The sequence below is a fragment of the Eimeria tenella genome, genomic scaffold (genome assembly GCF_000499545.2).
Source record: "Eimeria tenella Houghton genomic scaffold, Eth_scaff42, whole genome shotgun sequence".
Classification (NCBI taxonomy): domain Eukaryota; phylum Apicomplexa; class Conoidasida; order Eucoccidiorida; family Eimeriidae; genus Eimeria; species Eimeria tenella.
In genome coordinates, this window is record NW_013543356.1 from 46,187 (window position 1) to 69,538 (window position 23,352).

General features: G+C 48.7%; 3 protein-coding genes across 3 annotated transcripts; all 3 read right to left on the reverse strand.

The window, feature by feature from the left end:
• Positions 1-44: 44 nt before the first annotated feature.
• ETH_00002780 (N-acetylgalactosaminyl transferase (Fragment)) lies at positions 45-6,036 on the reverse strand (the record flags this gene model as incomplete). Its single annotated transcript, XM_013376912.1, has 11 exons — positions 45-350; positions 1,003-1,207; positions 1,963-2,198; positions 2,415-2,567; positions 2,924-3,044; positions 3,440-3,580; positions 3,850-4,073; positions 4,344-4,593; positions 4,809-4,900; positions 5,170-5,432; positions 5,634-6,036. 11 exons carry the CDS (start codon positions 6,034-6,036, stop codon positions 45-47), a joined length of 2,394 nt encoding a protein of 797 aa, XP_013232366.1.
• A 2,465-nt stretch (positions 6,037-8,501) lies between these two features.
• Positions 8,502-12,035, reverse strand: ETH_00002785 (phosphoglucomutase/parafusin related protein 1, putative; the record flags this gene model as incomplete). The annotated part of the gene is made up of 9 exons (XM_013376913.1): positions 8,502-8,674; positions 8,924-9,174; positions 9,503-9,827; positions 10,140-10,307; positions 10,641-10,794; positions 11,000-11,203; positions 11,492-11,625; positions 11,830-11,982; positions 12,032-12,035. The coding sequence occupies 9 exons, from the start codon at positions 12,033-12,035 to the stop codon at positions 8,502-8,504; spliced, it is 1,566 nt and encodes a 521-aa protein (XP_013232367.1).
• Positions 12,036-18,155: 6,120 nt separating this feature from the next.
• On the reverse strand, positions 18,156-19,632 carry ETH_00002790 (ADP ribosylation factor 1, putative; the record flags this gene model as incomplete). The annotated part of the gene is made up of 3 exons (XM_013376914.1): positions 18,156-18,394; positions 18,638-18,796; positions 19,485-19,632. The coding sequence occupies 3 exons, from the start codon at positions 19,630-19,632 to the stop codon at positions 18,156-18,158; spliced, it is 546 nt and encodes a 181-aa protein (XP_013232368.1).
• Between the last annotated feature and the right edge of the window lie 3,720 nt (positions 19,633-23,352).

Here is a 23,352-nt window from a genome sequence, read left to right on the forward strand (position 1 = left end):
GGGGCCCCCGGGGGGGCCCCTCGTGGGGGCCCCCCTTGTGCGGCTTACGGAAGGTAAGTGAACCCCTGGGTACCGAGTGCGCCGTGGCACCAGAAAACTCCGAGTGGAGAATTATGTTGTCTGTTTTGCAAAGCATCTAAACAGAAGTTGTTGTGTTTTGCATTTCGGATCTCTGTGGCGAGCTCGCGGGCCTCTTCGAGAGCCCGGAGTTCTTTAAATCCTTTTTTTAATTGGCGCGGGGAGTACAAGGAAGACGGGAAGGGCGGCCAACGCCATTGCTGCTGCTGCTGCTGCTGCTGCTGCTGGGGGCCCCCCACTGCGCACGGCCGCCAGGCCAGCTCGTGCTTTCCCTGTGGTCAAAACGCAATTAGTTGCTTTTAATTCTTTAAATTTATTTATTTTTACATTTATTTTCATTAAATACTCTTCAAATTGATCCAAATGGACCTCCATGCATGCACCCAATCCCCGGATCTTGTCTTTGCGTGAATACTTGCACAAGTGGATGCACACGTTCAGATCTCGTGCAAATACCTTTTTGTGTCTGCGCACCCTTAAACCCAATTAAATGTTTATTTAATTCATTTTCTTTTACCAAATTTAATTATATTTTAATACAAACAACATCTGCACGAAAATTCCAACTTGTGGCGCCAGCGAAAAAAAAATATGCGTGCACGGAGCCTAGCCGTGTGCCCGTGCAGAACGGCAGCAGCAGCAGCAGCAGCAGCAGTTGCAGCAGCAGCAGCAAGAGCAGCGTGAAGCAACAAAAATGCCAGAGCACTGGCAGCAGCAGCGGCAGCAGCAGCAGCAAGAGCTGCGCGAAACAATAAAAATGTCAGAGCACTGGCAGCAGCCGCGACGTAAATGAAATCAGTAACGGCAGCAGCAACCGCAACCGCAGCCAAAAGAAGAACAGCAGCAGCAGCAGCAGCAACAGCCGCAGCAGCAGCAGAAGCAGCAGCAACAGCAGCAGCAGGAGCAAAATCGCACAGCGCTCACATCAGGTTGGGTCTGTTCGATGGTGAGGCAGTGGTTTTTGAATTCTCCCTCTTGAGTCCATTTAATGGTTTTATTTTCGGAGTCGAATTCCATGAAACTAACTTTTTCGGGTTTTGTGCATTTCTCTAAAACCCCAGGAGGAGTCAGGCAAAGTCTGCTGCGAGACACTTTGCCAATGCCCATGAGCCGCAGGTGGTGGTTTTCGCTGATGAAGGCATTAAAAGAGATAAAACAGCAACAAAAAAGAAAAATAAATATCATTTTATTCATTTCATTGAAGAGAATGAAGCAGCAGCAGCAAAAGCATTCAAAAAGCAGCTTGGGCATGCAACTTCCAGCTGCCTTTGAAAGGAAATGCTGCCACTGCTTTTGCTTTGACTTCTTTGTTTCTAAATAGGTATTCTGTCGAATGCAGCAGCACTTCTGTGACATGTATTGCAAATATTGTTTTATTTTTGTTCTTGAAATGGTATTTTTCCAGCATGTAGCATTAGTGGTCTTCTGCTTATGCAGCAATTCATGTTGTGTGGAATGCAGTGCAGGGCATAACAGCAATTCAAGAATTGTGCGAACAGTTATTTATGTTCTAATTGGAAATATACTTTTGCAAGAACAAAAATACAGCATTTTGAGTAGAAGGCACGCCCACACAAATGCGGATGATATCCGTTGAAACGAAAAAAAAACGGAGCAAAGACAGTAAACTTTATCTAAATGCAGCACAAACTAACAAAGCCGTGAAAGACAGCCAATTAAGTCTCATCACATTTGAAATAAAAGCAGAAGTGTCACATTTTGGAGCAAGTCCAGAAGAAACTTTTCCTGTTTTTTAAACCAAGGGGCAGCAACAATATCTATACCCTCGATGAAACGATATCAAGCGAGATTTATCTGAATTACGAAAAATTAAGCATTAAATGTTTATTAAAAATTACTTTTGACATTTTATCTTGAACTTACTTTACCAGCAGGAAGCCCTGGTTGCCCAGTTGGCCGTGGCAGTTGTAAAGCCCAACATTTTTGCCCACGTCCGTTTCCCCCATAGAATCCAGGCAAAGATGAGGATATTTTTCGCTTCTTATGTCCCCCAAGCCCGCTAGTGCAGTGCCTAGGTCTTGGAACTCATGTTTAGTGTCCACATTTTTCAGAAACCACTTCATGTCCTTGCAGTTCAGGCGTTTCTTCAGCTCCAGCATCTGCAAAGGTGAAACAGGCCGCATTGACCGGCTCTTGTGCATAAACTCAACATTTCTTCTCCTTTTATCCCAATTAAGGGGGAATGTGAACCTGTTGCTGCGCTTTCTGCATGTTTGACAACGCCTTGGCCTTCTTTCGAGCTCCCAAAGCACGGAAGCAGAAGAACAAGAAGCAAGAAGTTCAAAAAAGCCCGCTTTCCTCAAGATGTGTCTCACCTTTGTCATGTCCGGCAAGTCAGGCTCTGGATGCGCTAAGTGAAATGAATTAAAAGCAGCAGCAAGTGGGAAGTAGTCATCCATCCACAGCTGAGCTGTGCGCACGCGGTTCTTCCACACGCTGCCGGGGGGCAGTGAGTAGCCAGTGCCTCCCTATGTGAAGCAGAAACAAAAACATTTTCCAATTAAAATCCTAATTGGTGTAATCACAGGCACTCTTTTGAGACCTGAAGTCCTTAGACACACTTAAACGAGATATGCTGCTACTCTAGAAACTAAAGTAGTTCTGAGGTTGCTGCAGCGACACAACAACCACAGACTGCAGCAGCTCAGTGAAACGAATCCTGGGAGCAGCAGTAGCAGCAGCAGCAGCGTTTCACGGCCCAGCAGCAGCAGCTGTCAGCGTGGCAGGAGCAGCGGCTGGCAAGTGTGTCAGCAGCAGGAGCTGCACTTGTGGCTGCACAAGCAACAGCCACAATATGAGCAATAAATGCAGCAACGCTACTCACCGATCTGAATATATGGTAAACAGCAGCACAAGGAGCACATTCAAGTCTGGCGCCGCACATCCAAATGCGGAAACTCAGTTCCACGTTCTCAGCTCCCCACATACTGAACCCTTCATCGTATCTGCGAGTAAAAAAGACAAAAGTTCACGAAAGTGTGCAGCAGCACCAGCCGCAAAGGGCAGCAGCAGCTGCAGCCACCTGCAGCGACGAGGCAGCTGTCTCGATAGTCCAGAAATAACGACACAGCAGCAACAAAAGACGCAGCAGCAGCAGCGGTACTTGCAGGGAAAACAGCAGCAGCAAAAAACGGGATTTAAGCTCGGTTTGAGAATAGCAGACCATCACTGGCGTAGAAAATCAACCAAAAAGAATTTCGAAGACAGCCGAAGCAACTAATGCAACGAAATGCGAAATACAAATTAGAAAGACGAAACAAAGTAAAAGAGCGCAGTTTAAAACTTGAAAAGAGAAAAAGAAACAATTGAGCAGCCAAAGATGAACTAATTTGCAACTCACCCCCCAATTTCATAAAATGTGTCTTTTCTGAATGCCACGAGACCCCCCCCATGCATGGGCGAGGGAATGGCATCTGTAGTTCCCCAAAACCCCGACGCCTGGGACTTCTCTTGCACGTTCCAGTCGAAAGAAACGGTGCAGCTGCAGCAGCAACAGCAGCAGCAGCAGCAGCAGCAGCTGCTGCTGCAGAGGAGAGGGTATAGGCACGGGAGGAAGGAAAAGCTAATGGATTTGGCAAGAGTAGAAGAATTCGAAAAAGAAGAAATGAGAAGACGAGCAACTTGAAGAGAAGTGGAGCAGCTGCAGCGTGGAAAGCGGCAGTTTTCGAAGAGTTTGGAGTTTCTGAATTTGCAACTTGGGAACTACTTCGCAGCTTTTTAAACGTATTTAACTAAGTCCCGAGGCCCCACCCAATGCCGGAGTCCTTGGTGTGGGAGAAGTCCGTGGAAACAATCGACAGGGTTTGGGGAAACACGAAAGACTTGGGCGACTCTCTTATGCGCGCCAGCTGCGGCTCCAGCCAGCCCTCATTCACTTCAATGTGGCTGTCAAGAATGACAACTACGGGGGCCTTCGAGGCCCTGACGCCCCGCATGCGCGCGGGCACGATCCCGCTGCGCGACTCCAGGCGAATCTGCAGCGAAAGCGGCGCCAGCAGCAACTCTGCTGCTGCTAAGTCTATCCCTCCCGCTGCACTGCGCTTCCTGCTGCTGCTGCTGCTGCTGCTTGGGCTGCAACGCTCGCTCGACCAGCAGCAGCGGCGGAGCGTCCGGCCTCTCTGCCTGGCACTCCTGAGGCAGAGCCCAAGCCTCTTCACCGCAGCATCTGCTGCAGTGGCCAGCAGCAGCAGCAGCAGCTGCAGCAGCGGCAGCAGCAGCAGCAGCAGCAGCAGCAGCAGCCTCACGAGTTTAGTCTTGGGGAGGTAAGGCAAGTACTCGTCGAGCTCGCCGCCCGGCAGCAGCGCCGTGCTGTTAGAGAAATCGTCGACGAGAATGAGTTCTCTGATGAGAGGAGGAGGAGTGAAGTTCAAAATGGAGTGTATGGACCGCAGGAGTGTTGACATGGGCTCGTTGTGGTAGGTAATTATTATTGAAGCGTCTAGACTGTCGCTCAAGTCTTGCAAGTCGTATTCAATTTTCAAACAAGAGGGATCCCTGGGCGAAATTACAAACAACAGCTGCAGCGGGTGCACTGTGGAGTTTCAGGACACTTTCAGAAATCAGTGAAACGGAGGCCAAATGAAGGAAACCGAGCAACTTTTTGCAACAAAAGTAACAGAAACAAAATTCACTTAATTGCAATGATTGTAAAGAAGAAAAGATAAAAATAATCGAAAAAGTCCAAAGAAACGACTGCGAAAACTGCTTGCCTGCTGTCAGGAGGCTTCCTGTCAAGAGGCAAAGCGTCTGAAAGCTTCAAATAAAAGCCGCCCCCACTTTTAAGTTCTTCAGTTTTGTTCACCTGAGCAGCCAAGAAAATGCAACAAACCGAACTTTAAACCAAAGCCCTAAGCCCTAAACCCTAAACCCTAAACCCTAAACCCCGAAACTTGAAGGCACCATGCCATAATTCATTTGCGGGCTTTCCTGCCTCTACAGGGGTCCCCAGAAAGCACTAAAACCCCAAACTTTGAATTTTAAAATATAAATTATATTTATGTCGAAGTTAAAACCCAAATTAACAAAAATTCTCGAATCGGATTTGCTGCAGCTTTCGGAGCCCCTTCTTACAGACGGAGAGTCTATGGGCTCGGGCATTTCCGCAGGCACCCAGAGGGGCCCCCTGACGCTGTCCACGCCCAGCTTTCCGTGCAAGCTGCTGCTGCTGCTGCTGCTGCTGCTGCCGGGAAAGACAGCCATAGAGTTCAGCCAGCCGCGGCTGCGGGGCCGCAGCGACTGCAGGTAAGCCTCGTTGCCCACGTAGGGCTGGGCTTTTGCTGCAGCGCCGTACTCCTCCAGCAGGCGCTGCAGCTCGGGGTCCACTGGACCAGACACTGCGGGAGGAAGCAAAAGGAGTTGATAATGGCGGATTTAATTTGCTTTTTTTTGCTCGCTGCTGCTGGGGGGAAACAACAGCGAGCTTCCCACGTAAAAAGAAGCTTTTCAAATGCTCTAATTCCTAAGTCTTGAGCCTTTGGCTGAGGCACACTGCAGCTACTGCTGCTGCCGCTGCTACTTCTGCTGCACTGACTCACCGGGCAAGGAAGTCTGGGGGGCCTGGAAGCTCTTCAGAATTGGCGTGGAGACAAGGTAGGCGTGGGCATTGCGGGTGACGTGCATAAATAAGAACACTTGAACAGTGACACAGAGCAGCAGCAGCAAAAACACTGCGAGGCAGCGCCAGGGGAAGTTGCAAGCCCTGGGCTGGTTCAAAAGCCTCAAAAAGGGCCACCGCCACCACCGAAAGCCCCTGCGGGGGGCCCTTGAGCTGTTTGAGGGAAGTCCAGTGGACTCAGTTTGATGGGGCCCCCCACCTGCAGACTGCTGCGGCTGGCTTGAGCGCGTCCGCCGGCCACCCAGAGAGGAGGGGACCCCATTTCTACTCTTAGAGTGCAACATGGGAAGAAAACCCTTGTGGCGAGCTCCATTTAGCATCATGGCGGCTCTAGGCAGGGTCTGCTGCGGCGCTGACGCACGCAGGTGACCAGTGGTCACTCAGGCACAAGGCGAAGTCGTAGCTTGAGACAGCTGCAACCAGCTTCTCATGACCTGCCCAAGTTTCGATGTATTTACTCTCAAAGTACAATTAACACATTAGGAGGCGTGTTGCAACTTGTCCACCCTCAGTGCAGCTGCACAGAGGTGTCAGGACTGCTGATCAACGCCACCTCAAGGCAAAATGGTAGTTGCAGATGCCACAGTGCTCACGCTCCAGCAGAAAAGACGTAGAAATGCCAAAACAAATGACATAAAAGCCTCAGATTTCGCTGAAACTGCGAAATTGCCGGCGTTTTTCGCGCATACGGCGCAGCTGCCTCGGTTCAGATCTGGCGGCGGTCGCCTTGCCACGCAGCCCCACAGAATGGCCAGTTCTTTCGGCGAAAGCAGTTTTCCTAGCAAATTAATTAAAATGAATACATTAAATTCTTTGCTTTGGGAGGATTTAAAGGCCTTTTTTCGCCCAGACGCCGCCGGAACCGCCAACGCCTATGCGCCTTAGTGTGTTGGTGTAGCAGCCTGCTGACCTCTACCTTAATGGCTGACTATATATCTTCACTTTTCATTTATTTCCACCTTCTTGTTCTTTTCAATATCACTCATTAAGGTGTTTATTTCAGTTTCGGTAATGTGCGCGTCCGTCGCTGTGCTTGCAGGTCACTCATAACAGCATTGTGTTACATTAGTAAACAATACGTTAAGATTAGTCATTGCTTTTTGTGAATGCACAAATGCATGAATCTACAGACATATATATACAATATACAATATATTCATATATTATATGGATATGCATGACTGCAAGCTTGTAAAACGCATGATAACATTGTTCTTTGCCCGCGTGAAATGTCAACAAATATAAAAGAACACATTCTAAACAACTTCTGAAGCCCCACCTCCCTAAATTTATCCCAAAAGTATGCAAGGATATGCACACTCAGGTTGTTCGCAACATTTGCATGCATGCAGAGATGCTGCTAAGTAATAAATGGGCTGCGCCCTTTCCTGCTAACTAAGAAGGAATGGGCTGCAGCGTTGTCCGTAAAAACACGAAAAAATAAAAAATTGAATTTGGTGAAAAAAATAATATGAACTTTTGCATGAATGTGATCAACGCAGCATGGTCGGTTGCTGCATGCGTTTAAGACTTATATTTTCAGTAAAAGAGAATAAATGAAAAAGGCAAAAGGCTCAATAAAATCGTCTTTTGCATTTCATGGTCGTTGCAGGATGACTGAAAACTGCATGCATTTGAACTGCTTCTTTTTGGTTCATATTTTCCCCACTTTTTGGTGTTCAGGCGAATTCAAGAGAACTGAGATGGACATTCCTTAGCATTGAGTCTCGTTTACACATTCCCTCCGCAGCTGCTGCTGTGACAGCAGCAGCAGCAGATGCTAAGAGCTTCTAATGCAGCTGCAGCGGCTGCAAAAGCTGCAGCTGCAGCAGCTGCAGCGGCTGCAAAAGCTGCAGCTGCAGTAGCTGCAGCAGCTGCAGCAGCTGCGTGGTATTTGCTGCTGCTGCTTTTCGATGCTGCAGCAAATGCTGGTATCGCCATACAGACAATATGGAGCTTTTCAATTGGTTTTTGGCTTAGTGGCCAGGCATTCAAGTGCAACTTCTACACTTATGATCAGTAAGCATTAAAACCCGTAAATGAGTTTTAGTTCTTGCGGGTATATATGATCCAGAATTGACTCAGCAACTTATTTTGAATGTTACACAGTCATATTTCCAATCAAGGCTGAATCTCTTCTTCCAACTTCCGAGACGCATTCAAAAGTCTTTTGTGCTGCTGCAGCGCATCTGCAGGCCACTGTGTTATGTTGTCGTGGCCTATTACTTATTTTTAGCCTTAACAGTGAACACGAATGCTTCTACTTTGGCACTTTATCGTTGGCAAATGATTGGAGCTAATGCGCTGTGTTACTGGAGGCAAACTCGTGAAAGCTGCTAAGCTTTGGAAGGGCTTTAGCTGAAGTGGCAAGGCTCCTTACAGTACATCCTGAACCCTAAACCCCAAACCCTAAACCCTAGATACTCGCCACCACTGTCAGCGAAAGGTGTAACATATTGACTAGACTATATAAATGACACACGTGGGTCTTGTACACCCCAGCAGGCTGTAGAATGCTTGGCTTTTTAGCTTTAAGCAACAGCAGCAGCTGCAGCGGAAGAGCACGGTGAATTGCAGCCGCACGTTTTCTAGGCTACCTCCATTTCCGTAGCCTTTCGAAATGGAAAACGTGCATATATTGGGACTGTCTTCACTGACGAATTAAAATTGCGGAGTTTAACTCCTTTTGTTGCATGCAGTCTTGCACGCATGACCTTGAAATGCTCTCCTTTTCACAGTGAAGCAGAAGCAAGAAGGCGCTCTGTGGAGTGCATATATTGCAGCTCATTTAGGTGATGACAGTGGGAACATCAGTACCCACATATTCTTTAATCTTGCAAAAGGCAATGGCGTAGGCAATCAGGTCTGAAAGAATTTCTCGGGGTTTCTTCAAAAGCTGATCAGGGCGGTCTTCCACCAACTCGAAGTACATGCGAATGGTTGCACCGCTGCTACCGGTACCTGCGCAAGAAAGCAGCCATCAGACAAAGAAAACGAAATGAATATCAATATAATGCCACGCTGAAATCCTGATGAATACCGAATCTGATTGAACACCGGCATGCCGTTACTCGCAGAGTTATATGCAGCCACCAGTGGACAGCCATTATGGACATGAAACGCACAAAACGTGGATTCACGTCGCGCATTAGTAAGTGCAGGGACATTTATTTGGACCCATTTAGTGCTGTTTATATAGTGCCTGTTTACCTGATAGCCTCCAGATGGCCCTCCCCTTCGGGAAGAACAGCCTAATGCCTTGGTTATCCGCCACGGATCCATCGATAGGGTCTGTGTACTTGAACACGTCTATCTTCTCTGCCTGTAGTTTAGTCCTCAATTCTTGAGGCACAGCTGCACTTATGTGTTTTTGCAGCTCCTCCTGGCCCCCCACAGTCAGCGACTTCAGGAAAGCCATCATCTTGTTGGCAGACTCGCTGCACTTGTTCTCGAAGTCGTACCTGAGAGAACAAGTGCAGCGAATAATGCACGCCAGGTAGAGTGTTCATGCTATTTTACTTTATGGTATGCGTACAATATGCACGGTCCCGCGCTTTTCCGGCACAAGATGCTTCATATGGTATCAATGCCCTACGAGTTATGAACGTCTGAATACAGTTCTAAAGCTGCTTAACTGCTTCAATACTTCTTTTTCTAATATACTGAGCATGTAAACTAGATTTGCTGCGGCAAATTGTGCACGTTAACTGCTTTTCTCATCGCAGCAATCGCTGCTAGTGCTGCTGTAGTTGTTGCTTGCTAAATCAAGAAAGATTAATTCCTATTTACCTCATATAGTAATTTCTCCCGAATTCCTTCCAGAATTCCTCAACTATCTGCTGCACTCCTACAAAGTTTTCGATCTTTTCTGGGGGTAGCGTGGGCACGATTTGTCCTTGTTTCTGCATTTCAAGTTCCCTCTCTACGTTGTCCATCAACCCGTTGCGGTATGCAATTATAGACAACCAACACAACACAGCCCACAATCCATCCTTCTCCCGCACATGCACAGAGCCAGTACCAAAGGATTCCTCCCCGCAGATCGAGAGGCGCCCAGCGTCCATCAGATTCGTGAAATACTTCCACCCTGTGGGTGTCTCATATATGTCCTTTCCTGCGCCATAAAAATGCCATGAAGGTAGACGAAATTATTATATGGCGATGTGACAACTTATAAGGATTTGTTCGTGGTGCCCAGGAGAGCTGGTTCTGTTATTCTGGGTTTTAAACAGTGCCAAGACAGCTAGGAAAGAGGGCAGATAATGAGTTGTTGCATATGTTCGTCACTGTCAGCACTCAGCCTAGTTGCTGTGCACTTGATTTATTGCCTACTTTCGCATTTTGCGCTTTTTAACTGCCTTGCTGTAGCTCCCTCTTTGCTGTCTCTGGCTTGAAACTAAGTTAGGCTTTGACCCAGTTGACTCACCGAGCTTCTTTGCCACGCTGTCAAGAGCCATGGAGGTTGGCATGGACCGTGCCAGACCCTTAATGCCGCCGCTGCCGTCTTTGCCCTTCATGAAGAAGGGAATCACCTTTTCAGCGTACTGTGCAATGATAGCCACTGAGTCACTAGGAGTGACGAAGAAACCAGGGCCTGCAATGAGAGCCAGCAAGAAAGTAGATAGCCGACTGAGGAGCACGGTACGCAGTGCCAAGTTTCAGGTTTTTCCAGGTGCTGAAACCCATTTATATGTATGTTTCTAAGTGCATTTGGGGATACGTTAGTCTTTACAACAGTCTGTTGTCAACTAAGCTTCGCATCTGCATATTTCCCCTGCACACCACCACCCTACGGAAGTCATTTGAGTTCAGCTTTGCACTAGTTACATGGAAGTTTGATAGAAACAATACAAGGGGCTTCCACTGGTAAAACTTAAGGAATGTTTCAACGTTATGTAAACAGGACAAAGAGGGACTAAGAACACACCAAGGATCATATTTCGGTCGCAGTCGCCGTCTCCCGCTGCTCCAAGGAGAGGCGTTTTGCTGTCCACTTTGTCAGGGTTGAATATTCTCATCATGTCAACCAGCTCCTTCGCATATTCCAGGTTGGGATCGGGATGGTGACCCCCGAAGTCTGGCTGATTCACAAAAATACAAGAGTGTGGTAGCAGCTATGCAAGTCTTCTGAAACGAGTCGAGCCGGAGTGACAAGAAGACAAACTGTAGGAAACCATGAGATGAAGTGTGCTCAGGATATAACAAGCCTTTTTCTTCGGGATTTTCACTGTAGGGAAGATAGTTCGGAGTCTACAATATCCTAACAATTTAGGGTTCATGGCTTACCAGCGCCTTGCAGCATCTGAGGCACGTGGGCTTGGCGCCCAGCTCTTCTACAAACAGCCGCTCCGCAGTGGGTCCCGAAACACCGTTCATTCCGTCGTAGACAAAAGAGAAAGAGGGAGATTGAATGAGACGCCGCAGAGAGGGGAAGTGAAAGACGGCTTTCATCAAACGCAGCCAATCCTCAGTGCCGTCGATGACTTCTGCCTGTAGCCACACAACCCTACAGCCCAAACTGTACACTAAGCCCTTACTCGTAAGCCTCCAAATTTGTAAGAGCCTACAAATTAAGATCTTAAATGAAGCAAATGAAGCAAAATGGGAAGGTATTGAAAAAAAGCCGATGAGAAACTGTTGGAAGAGCTGGATATTTGTGAGTTTTAATCAACACCTTTTGCAGGACATGAAGATAATACATATGTGTAATAGTTTGAGTATGCTTGGCCGAGTTTTATACTGAGTGGACTGCCGCTGCCTTGCAGAACTCCCTCTCACCATGAACTGTTCTTTAATAAGCACTTTCGTGCCGTACGTGTCCAAGTCGAAATCCAACAGCTTTACGTGTTTAATTTCCTTGATAACTTTTGTTCTTTCGTATATTTTGTCGGTCAGGTTTTCCAAGGCAGGAGCTGCACGACCGCACAAAACAGAGCACAAAACACAAAACGGACTCCACGAGGTCTTGGACAGACCCGGAACCTTATCAATAAACGCACTAGGGGTTGTTAAATTCTCCAGACATTAGTTGTATCACACGCTTAGCCATTTTTTGCATTCAAAATAGTCAAAAATGTAGCAGCATAATGTGCAATGCAGCTGCTCTGCACCCCCACCTCCATTGGCTGTATTGTACTTCACGCCAAAGTCTGCGTCGATCCCTCCGGGGTTGTGAGAGGCAGTAAGAATGAAGCCGCCAAAAGCAATTCCATTTTCTCTTAGACGCAAAATGGCGCTGCAGGCGGGGGTGGAGGCGAGGCCGTCCTTAGCTGCACAGAAGCCAATGCTGAATCAAATAGGGGAATGTGAATAAAGGACACATGTCCTGTGGCTCGCTAGGGTGGCATAGAAACGGAAAACAAATGGAAAGACCACGGGTGCTCAGGCAGAACAAATATTCGAATAAGGGTGCACCTACCAATCCAAACCCGCCCAACGCCATTGCCCGCGGCAATTGCAACAATCTTCTTGATTGCGTCACTGCAGAAATAACGACCGTCACCAGCTACCAACATTGTGCCCCCGCGGACTTCGGACTCCGGCAAACAGTCAAAGACAGCCTGCAGATGTACAGAGCCACGGCTCTGGTTGGCCAAGAATTACGGATTCACGAGCAAAAAATTTGTTTCCGGGGTCTAGCGAGTGGCTCTTGGGTGCAAAGGAGAAATAAACACACACAACTGCATGCGAATACAACCTGCTTACTTGGACGTAGTTCGACAGATACCCCGGCTGCATAAACTCGCGGGTTTTCCTCCGAAGTCCTAAACAGACATTACGGTACAAGCTTTGTTCGCATGCAAGCCAATGGGTCTTTCCCGTGAAATATAGAGAAAAGGGCACAGAAGTGGACAAGGCAGCGAGCACAGCAGCTAACATGGCAGCTGCCAGCCGCTGCCAATGATGCACTTCACACTGCTCTTGGAATTGCTGCAGTTAATGGTGTTGCAGTAGCAGTAACAGTTGTTGCTGCTGTTGTTTCGTCTCACCAGAAGTGCCCGGCTTTTGCCCCTCAAAAGGGGTTGTCGCCCGCACTGAGGCGGACTCTGGAGGAACACCGCTGTACTTGTCTGCAACACACGAAGGCAAGTAAAACAAAGATAAACTAGAGCGTCTACGCGTCACTCTAAAGTTCAAAGCAGACACAGGAACACGCATGCACACCTCTCACACTTTTCTTTCCTCATACCCTTGGCTGCACAACGTTTCACTAGCTGCAGAGCAAAAGAAACTGGAATGATTGAATACGCTTAAATTTGGCAAAAGGCTGTGTGTCTTTACTTGTCATTTTGAATCAGACGCGACAGTTCTCCCGGCCTGCAGACAACGCCCACAAAGACAAAGACGTGAAGATTTCAGCAAAAGGATACACGGCGGCTTTTTCGCAACAAATAAAATAAAGCTACTCTGACGTGGAACCCGAAGCGCTAGACATTCACCAAATACAAACAGTGAAACAGGAACGTAAACAGGAACCTACGACGCCCAGTCGTCAGTGGTCGCTAGTGTGTGTGAAGGAAGAGAGACACACAGATTTGAGCGACAGAGCATATGCACATAAATTGCAGTATATATTCACAATCCCCTGTATACAAAGTTTCTGCTGTGCAGCAGCTTCGGTTGCAGCTCCCAGTGCATCGCTGTGAAGGGTACCAGCAGCCTTAGTGACTGGGCAGCATAAGCCTGTGGGAATGATGCAGGGCAGTAAGAAGCAGATGATATTGGCTCTTTAGATGGCCTTCTGCAAAGAGCAAACGCGCAGAAGGTCAGGAGCAAGTCCCATGAGCACTGCCTCGTTCAATGTGTGCGGTGACTCTGGCTGTGCTGCCTAGATCAGTGGGGAGAAGAGGGGACTTGGTCCCCCTTCTTCTCTCTAGGAATTCATTAGCGAACAAAGAATGAAGGTCTTTCGGCTAGCACAGGTTGGGGCCACCCTCCGCGTATGGCAGCACAGGCATCTGGCGCTGGGCAAACTGAAAGACATGCCAGCGGCTCCCTGGACCCTGGCGACTTACGCAGCTGACAGAAGGGCGCTTAGGGCAAACAGGATACAGAATAAGACATGAATTGAACCACTCATTTGGTTCTCAGCTGGCGCGGCAGTCGTCACTGACACAGAAGGGCAGCCGCCACATTGACGCGACGTCATCTGGCGCTCCCAGCCAGGACTGCCTGCGGCGTGCTGTTTGCCGCTTCTGCCTTCAACTCCTTTGAGCCATCATTGAAGCTAAAATGGGAATATCTAATTAGCTGCAGAGCAGAAAGCAAGACTTATGGAAGAGAGCCAGTAGAAACCTTCTCACACACCGCAGCAACACATGAGGTAGGCTATTTGCCCATGCCTGCACTCGCAAACTTCATTTGATATAGTGCAAATAAACCCACACAATAATATTGAATCAATATTGGGAAAATTTTCTGAGGAGTCAAATGGATCATTTCCATTACCAGATAACAGCCGTGACCACCCGTCAAGCACCGGCGCCGACAGACAGATCTCGGGCAGAAATCACTGCGAGATCCTCTCCTTTGTTGCCGCCCCTTCCATTTTAGACTGGCTAAATCTCCACATTTGTCGTTTTTTGAGTTACTACATCGAAGCCTCTATCAGCTGATCCCTACACAGGCGCAGACAGACGGACCGTGGTCCAGTCGGCATTCATGTTCAACATTTTATTCGTGAAACTTGCTTTTGTAATCCTATACGGCATTCTGCTCCTGATGCATCAAGCGACGTAGAAGTGGCTTGCATGTTTGTTTATCTAGGGTGAAACGGGGAGATCTCTCGATGCTCAGCCACTACTTCTGCGAACGCCACTGCCATGAAAAAAATTCGGACAAAAGCCAAGACGTAGAATGGGATTGAGCAAGGAATTAAAGTCTGTATCTTCATTCTGGAATATTCACTGGAAATCACAGGGGATACATGAATCTTCCTGGACCCTAAGCATCACTGCTCTGTCTAGACAACTAACATGTGCCTGATATACTACAGTAGCTGAGTAGATCTAAGGTTGACTCCTAAAGTAAAGGAAGGCTAGGATCAATTCGCTGTCATACTATAAGTGCTGGATGGAAAAGAGGTAGCTGACTATGTCAAGACCAAGCAAACAGAAGTTCTTTACATTCCACTAGATGAAGGGCTAATTTTCAAATTAGTACTTCGCTTAAGAGGCCCTTCCCCTTCACAAGATATGATTCTTGTGGCACAACATCCCAGGTTCATTCAAAATGCTCCCCATCTCATTCTAGAAAAGGCCGCACATGTTTTCGCAACTGCTAGTTTGAGGGGGTCGGTGCCGTTACATTTTCAGTAGGGCACGCCAGTTTTTAGAAATCCAGAAGCTGCGTAGCCCATAATTTGATAAAGCGAACTTATTATTGAACTTGTTTGTCCTTATTATTGAACTTGTTTGTGGACTCTTCAGTCAATACGTCATATTTGATAATCCTGGAGGAGTGCTCACTTGATTTGTAACCTGTACACCGCAGCAATAGCTCTCTTTCCGTGCATCAGTTGCAAAGAATATTAGACGAAATGTGCACAGTTTTACTTAGTAATCTAGGCAGCGTGCCATTGCGTGATCGCGAAGCATTCATAGCAGCTGCTATCAAGAAAATATATTCGCAGGAACGCCAACAAGCCACAAGCTCTGGAAGGGGGGAAGCAACAGCAGTTCTTGAATGCGCGATTCGCAGCAAGACTTCTTCAAAACGTAGTTCATTTTGTCTTCTTAGGGCCTACGTTGTCTCTGTTCCACCGCGGTATGCTGCACCATTTATCTCATTAATGTCAGTGTCAGTGTAGACGGTAGTATTCCTAATTGTGTCACTGCTGTCAGTGATGCATGCGCCTGTTCCATTCGCACGTCACCGACAGTAATGCCACAATTAGGAACACTGCCCTCTATCTTCTCAGGGAAGTGGTTTTCTGCTGAGTTAGCCGTGGCAAATGCCGCTTCCATTGCGCCTTGCTGAGCCCACCTCTTGTAATCGCCACAAAAAGCAACTTTACGAATATTTTCGACCCGCTTAGGGACATGTTCTTTGCATGCTGCAGGTAAATTAGTTAGCTAGATAGCACATCCAACGCTACGTGATTGCGCCATGGATGAAATTCGATACTGAGGTGGCGTAACAGCTTAATCTATTTAATCCTCGCGCTGCTCACCTCCCTGGTTTGCAGTTTTAGTGGTGCTTCATAGCTTAGTATTCATGCAAATTTGGAGCCTTTGCTAGTAGCAAAAGCCTGCAAAATATTGAGGAGTGTGCACAGCTGGGAATAGCTGCGCTTTAACCCACTCATGCATGCGGCAGGCTGTCTGTGGTAGGAGTTACTGAGTAGATCGGTGTTTGTACGCTCAAGGCACTGCACTGTGCTGAACTTATCGCTCATATTCCATTTCTTTCCCCGAAAGATCTACTGAGGGCTCCTGTGGGATTGGACGTTCGCAGCTACTGAGTCGGGGCCACCCAGTGGCTGTTAAACCTGTTGTTTACGCTTCGACACTTTCGTCCGCATGATAGATGTATTAGTCTTAAAAAGACCTTATTTGTGCGGTAGAAGCATTAAACTGTGAGTAGACATGAAGACTGTCTAACTCAAGCCAACACTTTGTGACCTCAAGGATGCATGCGCTCAGGTTACATATCCCATGCAGTTTACTCAGCAGCACGATGTGCTCACTTAGTGTACTTTGTTTAAAATGCGCGCCGCTAAAGGCTACAGTAATACCTCTATTGATAAAATCGAAGCACATGTGATTCATGACAGCTTGAAAAGTGGCTGGTGCCCCCCACTACGCCAAAGAGCATGATTTTTATTACGTTTTCACTGTCATGCTGGCCCAGTTCAAACCAAAGGGCGATATTTTACACTCGTCAACTTCATTCACTCATAAAGAGGCACTTTTTCATTGGCCCGGTGCATGCTCTCTTTCGAAAGAATCCTTGTCTCACGCCCACCCTCATGTGTAACACCGTGGCCAGCCTACGTCTACTACCCTCTAAGACCAACAAAGAAACACCCCCACTGGTCAAGTCTTGACTACGGCCTCCCCAACTCTCCCCAACTCACGCCAGGCGTGGTCACCAGTTTACTGGGACTGCGAAGTTCCCCTCGTTTTTCAGCCAACTAGAGTTCTTGAGTGCCACTGTACAGACACTTCATAAGTCATCCCCTATACCTGTACTTGAACTCCAACGGCCCTCAAGGCCTTTATGAAACCCCACAGAGAGAAATCTACAGTCTCATACTTACTCCGCAAGCTTCAGTGTTCACCGCCCTCAAGTCCTACTCAACGACCCCCCTCCCCACTGTATACAATGCAACTCCCGAGGTCACGGAAAAGAAAAAAGGTATAAAAAACCCCTCCACATCTGCTGCGCTGCACTTCTAGAGCTATCCATGCTGCGCTGCACTTCTAGAGCTATTTAGGGGGCGAAGCAAATTCTGTTAAATTTTACCCAAGGGCTCGCCAGTAAGCAGCTCGCAGCATCTAGGGGCGAAACTGTACACTGTTAACTATTAGCTATTAAAATCCTGGCGTCAGTGCACATCCGACGATCAATGAAATTACATATGCTTACATGTGCGTGTTCATGTATTTCCGTGCCTATATACGGATATGCATGCATACACGGCACGCATATGCAACGCATAAATACGCAGTAGTGCATTTGTTTTGCTTGCATCCACATCCGCCTCTCGTTTGCAAACAAACAAGAAATGCCGTGCCGTGCTCGGTGGTCTCGACAGTTCGGCGCGCGGTGTACCGACAGTCAAGTTGCACGCCTCTTGGCACTCTAACGACTCTGTGCACCTCTAGGAATTTGAATTTCACTCTTATTTCCGGTGTCGCTGCACGCGGGGCTGCATGCGCTGCCCCGGGTGCGCAGGCAGGTGCTGCATAGATCTAGTTGGGACATACACTTGGGTATGTACTTAGAACAGGGTCACTAAAGAGCCCGCAGGGCACGGCGTGTACAAATTGAGAAAAAAGCGACACACCGAACCCTTACGAGAAATAAAAAGAATGAAGAGGGATTAATATTCATTACTGGCAAAGCCACCCCGGCACATCCGCCACACCGAGCCTGCGGTCGCCCTCCGAGGCCCGAAGAAGCAATTCCAAATCCACCCCTGCCCCCCTGGGCCTCAGGGGCCCCCAGGGGCCCCTCAGCGGTCCCAGGGGCCCCTCAGGGGGTCCCAGGGGCCCCTCAGGGGGCCCCGGGGCCCCACAGCCCCCACATTCCGCCTCCTGTCAGGGGGCCATGCAGATAAACTACTGCTCTCAGTAGCATCAACTGGCGCGGCTATCAGTCGGTTCTGCAGCAAAAACGAAACAGAAAAGTTTCCCTTTTATTCTGGAGTTGAAATAGCGAAAAAGACGCGGAGCGAGCGCATGCAGCAGCCGCAGTGAGGTGTACATACACCCGAAACTCACGACTTGTTGGCCAGCGTGGTGGAGAGCCAGTCGAGCCCCTCGAAGAGCCCGTCTCCTGCTGTGGCGCATGCAGACTGGATGTACCAGTGTCTGTGTCGAATGGAATAAAGCATTAGTTTGTCAGTTATTTCCGGAACACTCATTGCGTTTGGCAAATCTTGTTTGTTTGCAAACACCAGCAGCACAGCGTCCCGTAGCTCGTCCTCCCCCAGCATCCGGTGCAGCTCCTCCTTCGCTGCGCCGAACACCGCAGCAGCCCCCACACCAGCAGCTGCAGCAGCAGCAGCAACTGCAGCAGCAGCAACTGCAGCAGCAACCGATGAAGCAGCAGGAAGTGCACCAGCACCGGAAGGCTACTGAAGAGTTCCCGGAGAGGCACAGATAAACCGACACTGCAAGTAACTGCAATAAAGAGAACTCAACAACAGCAGCAGCAACTGCAGCAGCAGCAGCAACTGCAGCAGCAGCAGCAGCAGACCATCAACAATGCGTTCTCTGTCGTTGGAGTCCACGACGAAAATGATGCCATGAGTATTTGAAAAGTAATGGCGCCAAAGAGGTCGGATTTTGTCCTGGCCTCCCACGTCCCATACAGTGAAGGAAATGTTCTTAAATTCCACTGTCTCCACATTGAAGCCTGCAGCACAGCAGCAGCAGCAGCAGCATTTCCATGCATGCAAGGCAGCAGCAGCAGCTGCTGCTGCTGCTGCAGCATCAGAGAGAAGCGACGCCGCCAGGTAGCCCCGCTGGTCCCCCAGATCCATTTGGACAAATGCTGCAGCAGCATGCAAGCAGCCCCCCGAAGCCCCACATTTGCTGGCGGCTGCGCAGCAGCAGCAGCATCGCAGCAAGAGTTGCTGCCTTGCTGCAGCGGGGCGCTGCTGGCAGCAAGGGCGTGCTGCAGGGTGCTGGCACTGCAGCGCAGCAGCAGCAGCGCCGCAAACTTGAATATCCTGCAGCAGGGAGGCCCGAGCACCAGGAGCAGCAGCAGGCCCCAAGCCAGGCGACTGGCCCCCCCGCAACGCACAGCGCTGCATGCAGCAGCTTTTGGCTCCAGTTTGATGTTATTTAGCAGCATTTCGAAGAAACTGGAGAGGGCAGCAGCAGCGGCCAGCCCACTTGCCTGTCTCCAGGAGCACTGGGCAGGCGAGACGGCCGCTTTGAGGCCGCGGGGCAGTTGAAGATGATATATTTAAAACAAACAAAGGTGCACACGGCATGTAAGACTGTAATGCAGTGGAGGAAAGGCGCGGAGGAAAAGAGGTAGCAAAGACACGGTGGGTTCCCCCGTGGACAGCAGCTGAAGCGTGGCCGGTGTCGCTTACCGATTGTAGGAATGGTGGTGACAACCTCTCCTAGCTTCAGTTTGTATAAAATCGTAGTTTTTCCGGCTGCGTCCAGGCCAACCATCAAAATACGCATCTCGCGTTTCCCAAAGAGGCGGCTGAAGAGCCGGCTGAGAGAGAGCCCCATGGTGCCGGCGGTGATGTAAACGAAACTGAGGGTAGATAAATATTTCTGGGGTGATCTAGAGAACAAGGAGCAAACAAACTCGGAAAGCTTGGTAGCTCAGACGCAATGGGGCGCGGCCGGCGGTAGTGTTCCTGTTGCAGTTGCAAGTAGTAGTAGGGTAGGCGTGGCGGGTAGGAAGGATACTGTCCATACACCCAAACCTCGCAGCGGTTTCCCGGCTTCCTAGCCCTCTCTGTCGCAATTAAATTGCTCGAAAAGAGCAAATAGACGACAAAGGAACACAAGACGGAACGACACAGTAGGGGGGTCAGATGCACATTCAACAAACCAGCAAACACGCCCGGCACGATCACGCCAACACACGTCGCTGCCGCCCCCATGCACCATCGCCGCCTACAGCTACCAAACCGACCAACCTAATAGTCTAAGTATGCATGCATTTAATTTTATTATTTAGAAACGAGCAAATAAGATGGATCTACTCGCTCATTCCCTTTTCACTTGGCGCTTGCCTCGGCTTTCCCTTGCCTAACTCTGTCCGTGCTCCAGTACTGCGTCAAGCTCTACCTGTTCTCCTTATAACTCCTGCATTTCAATTGCTGTATGACATGCGCCAAGCTTTGTCTGCTGTATGCTGATCTTGGGGGTGGGGAAGGGGAGCAAATATCATGTGGGTCAGGTTTCAGCTGCTGCGACGAATTCTTTGGGAAGAGAATCAATGGAAACAGAGAAGTTACTGTACCGCTGAAGCTTCTCAGCCGGTGTTTACAGACATCCTATTCACTATGGTCAAGAGCATTTTCGCCTATTGGGTGATATATGTTGCGCTACGAGTAGTGCTAAGCCCGCAGTCAGCAGTCCCATGACTTCCCAGACACCACATTGTTGGGCACAGGCAAAACTTGCCAAAGAAATAGGAACTCATAAGAAATATCGAATTTCGGGGCGCAAGCCTTTGGTTCCCAGCCAAGAGATTGCAAAAGCGCTGTTTTGCGCTCTCACCGAAGCCCACACTGGTCCCGACTGCAGTCACGAAAATTGACTACGGGGGATTCTTCCAGTGCCCCTCACCTGTTGCTAGTTTGTACTTATGGAGCACTCTTCTCTAGGCTGGCTTCTTCACGCAGTTTCCTAATCATTGCTTGCCCATGAAACTGCGATATTTGAGTCCTTCAGGCGGTCCCGCCTACAATTTGGGGTTTCCTTGTCCTGGAAGTAGGGCGCCCTACAGCCCAAGCGCGTCAGGTGTAGGGACAGAAATGTACAGCTTTTGTTAATTGTGCAATGTAAATACTCTCAAGTTATGCTGTTTTAACTGGGGTGGGTAGACTTGAAGTATGCCTAAATCAACTGCAGACCCCAGGGGCTTCTGGCCATCAGTCGTACAGTCCTTACATTGGACAACTATGCCACGCCGTTGCTCCAAAAGTCTTTTCTTAGCTTATTCACCGTGGGAGTACACTAGCTCCGTCTTAAGCTCGAGCAGCAACTCCACCATCCTCGCCGAGTGAAGTTGCTGCTGGCTGGAGGCTGCTCCGTATTTTCTGTACTTGATGGGAAATGGAAAAGTCAGCAGATTTAGCGGAAGGCTCAAAACTAATAATGCCTGTATCAGTCCGCATATCATCACCAACTTTTGGTACCTCGAAAACGCTCCCTCCCGAAGTTAGCACCAATGGGTGGGATAGCGAAGATGGACACAACGAATCCAAGTCGGTAACCTAAAATGGCGGGATGAAGCAAAGATTATCTGCCTGCTTCCTGCCGTTGCTACGTCCCGAAGGCCCTACTTGGCCGCCTCTATGAACCTGTCAAGCATCATCCATGTGCCCACACATATGGTTGCAAGCGCGGGTAAATCAGTGTGTCTTGACGTCATCCTTTAGCGAGTAAAAGAGCTTTCTAAGGGACCTGAGGTGAATCAAACCTATAGCAACTTCGTTCTCTCAGGTTTTGCCAGGGTTGTCCCTTGTGGATCAGACAGTACTTTCCCAAAGCCAATGTAAGGTGCGGAGTTAAGGGCCTTCGCCATCTTTGACGTACTATTGTAGCCCAGTTGGACAGCTGGGAGGAAGGGCATCGGTGGCACTGTTTCGCCCTCCAAGTGAAGCCCGAAATCTCTTAATTTGTTTGTATTTGTTCATGAACTACAGCATATTTCTCTCTTTAAACACTATAGTATCGTATCAAGTATGCGTGTGCCTACTTTTTCTCAAAAACTCTTTAAATCAGCCGACACTTAGTGCCATAGGTTACAGTACCTGTGACGAACTATTCTGGAAAAAAGGGTAAGTATATTGTACGAAGATTTGTGTAGTTTCAGGAGGAAAGCGTACCGGTGGGGGCTATTTCTGCTTAACCCTTCTAAAGCCGTTCGGCATTTAGCCAAGGTCGCCGCCCAAATATTGCCCTGCTTCGGAACTACTGTGCATCCTCGCGTTCGGAGCAGGATGTGTCACTACGACAAAATGTGGCTCTTCTCAGGTAGACAAGAACTTGAACCGTTATTGTCCCGCTCTAACCTTTTCCAGAGCTATTGTCACTGTCTTGTGGAATCATCAGATGCGGCTGTCCAATTCCACGGCGGACCGCGCAGCCACGCTGCGCCGTCCTCACAATATCGGAGGGCAGCCTATGCACCCTTACGAATCCCAAAGCGGCATAGCGACTCTACGTGCGCACGCTGTTCTATATAAGCGGATCTTCCGAAGTGGGAGCTATAGTTTCGGATTACTTGAGCGCAATCCCGTGGCTGCCGTCATCGCCTGTGGTTAATATACGGTTAGGCACAAGCTAGGAGACTTGTTCTACGGACTTGGCTAAAACGCACGTGAAGCAGAATAACCAGGCACGTGGGGCTCGTCTGAGACATATAATCCGGTGGGTTTATAGCGGCCAAGATGTTGGCTGTCTTCTCCCCAGGCGAAGATGCCGGTGTAGTTCACACTTGGTCGATGGGAGGCGCTCTACTTCATTGGTCCTGCATTCAACCTCCAAATTGTTTGACGAGATGCTTGCTTTGCAAAGGCAGTGCACATAGCATTTCGATGCGATCAGCCCGCAGGCACGGAGTGACGCAGAGCGCAGATAACACCAAGCTTCACTGCAAATTTATTGCCTGTCCTCCTTACAGAAGACTGATTGGCCACGCTAACTACGCTTTCAGGCACACTGGTGGGCATAATTATGTCGTTTAATGTAGTTTCCACTCTTGAAACCACTGCTACGGAAACTGTAGTGAACTTAGTTCGGCTGCGGCATGCCTCTCCCGCTCTGCTTACCAATGCTCATTCCTATCATTATAAATTAAACATATAGTTTTTCGAAAAGGAAGTCTACGCGAAACGTTTGAGACTCCTCAATGCCTGGGATGCATCTATGTTCTCCCATTGTTTCTCCGTTACAGAGTGGGTGTGCAACACAATAGAGTTCGAACCCAAATCCCTAGGCCTAAATAGAGGCCCTATTGCCCAAGGATTCCGTTGCATGTACTTATTATGCTAATCTACATATTCTGAATTATATGGCCATGAACGCCATATCTGGGAACAATATGGAGTTGCTCTACAGAAACAGCTCTTACATTCCTTACAGATACTGCAACGGTTCCGAAGAGTTGTCAGCTCACTCTCAACAAGGAAATATAGTCCTGAGAAAAGATACACGGCAGCGCCACTCCAGAATACTTTAAGCCGAAAACGACAGAAATTTTCACACGCG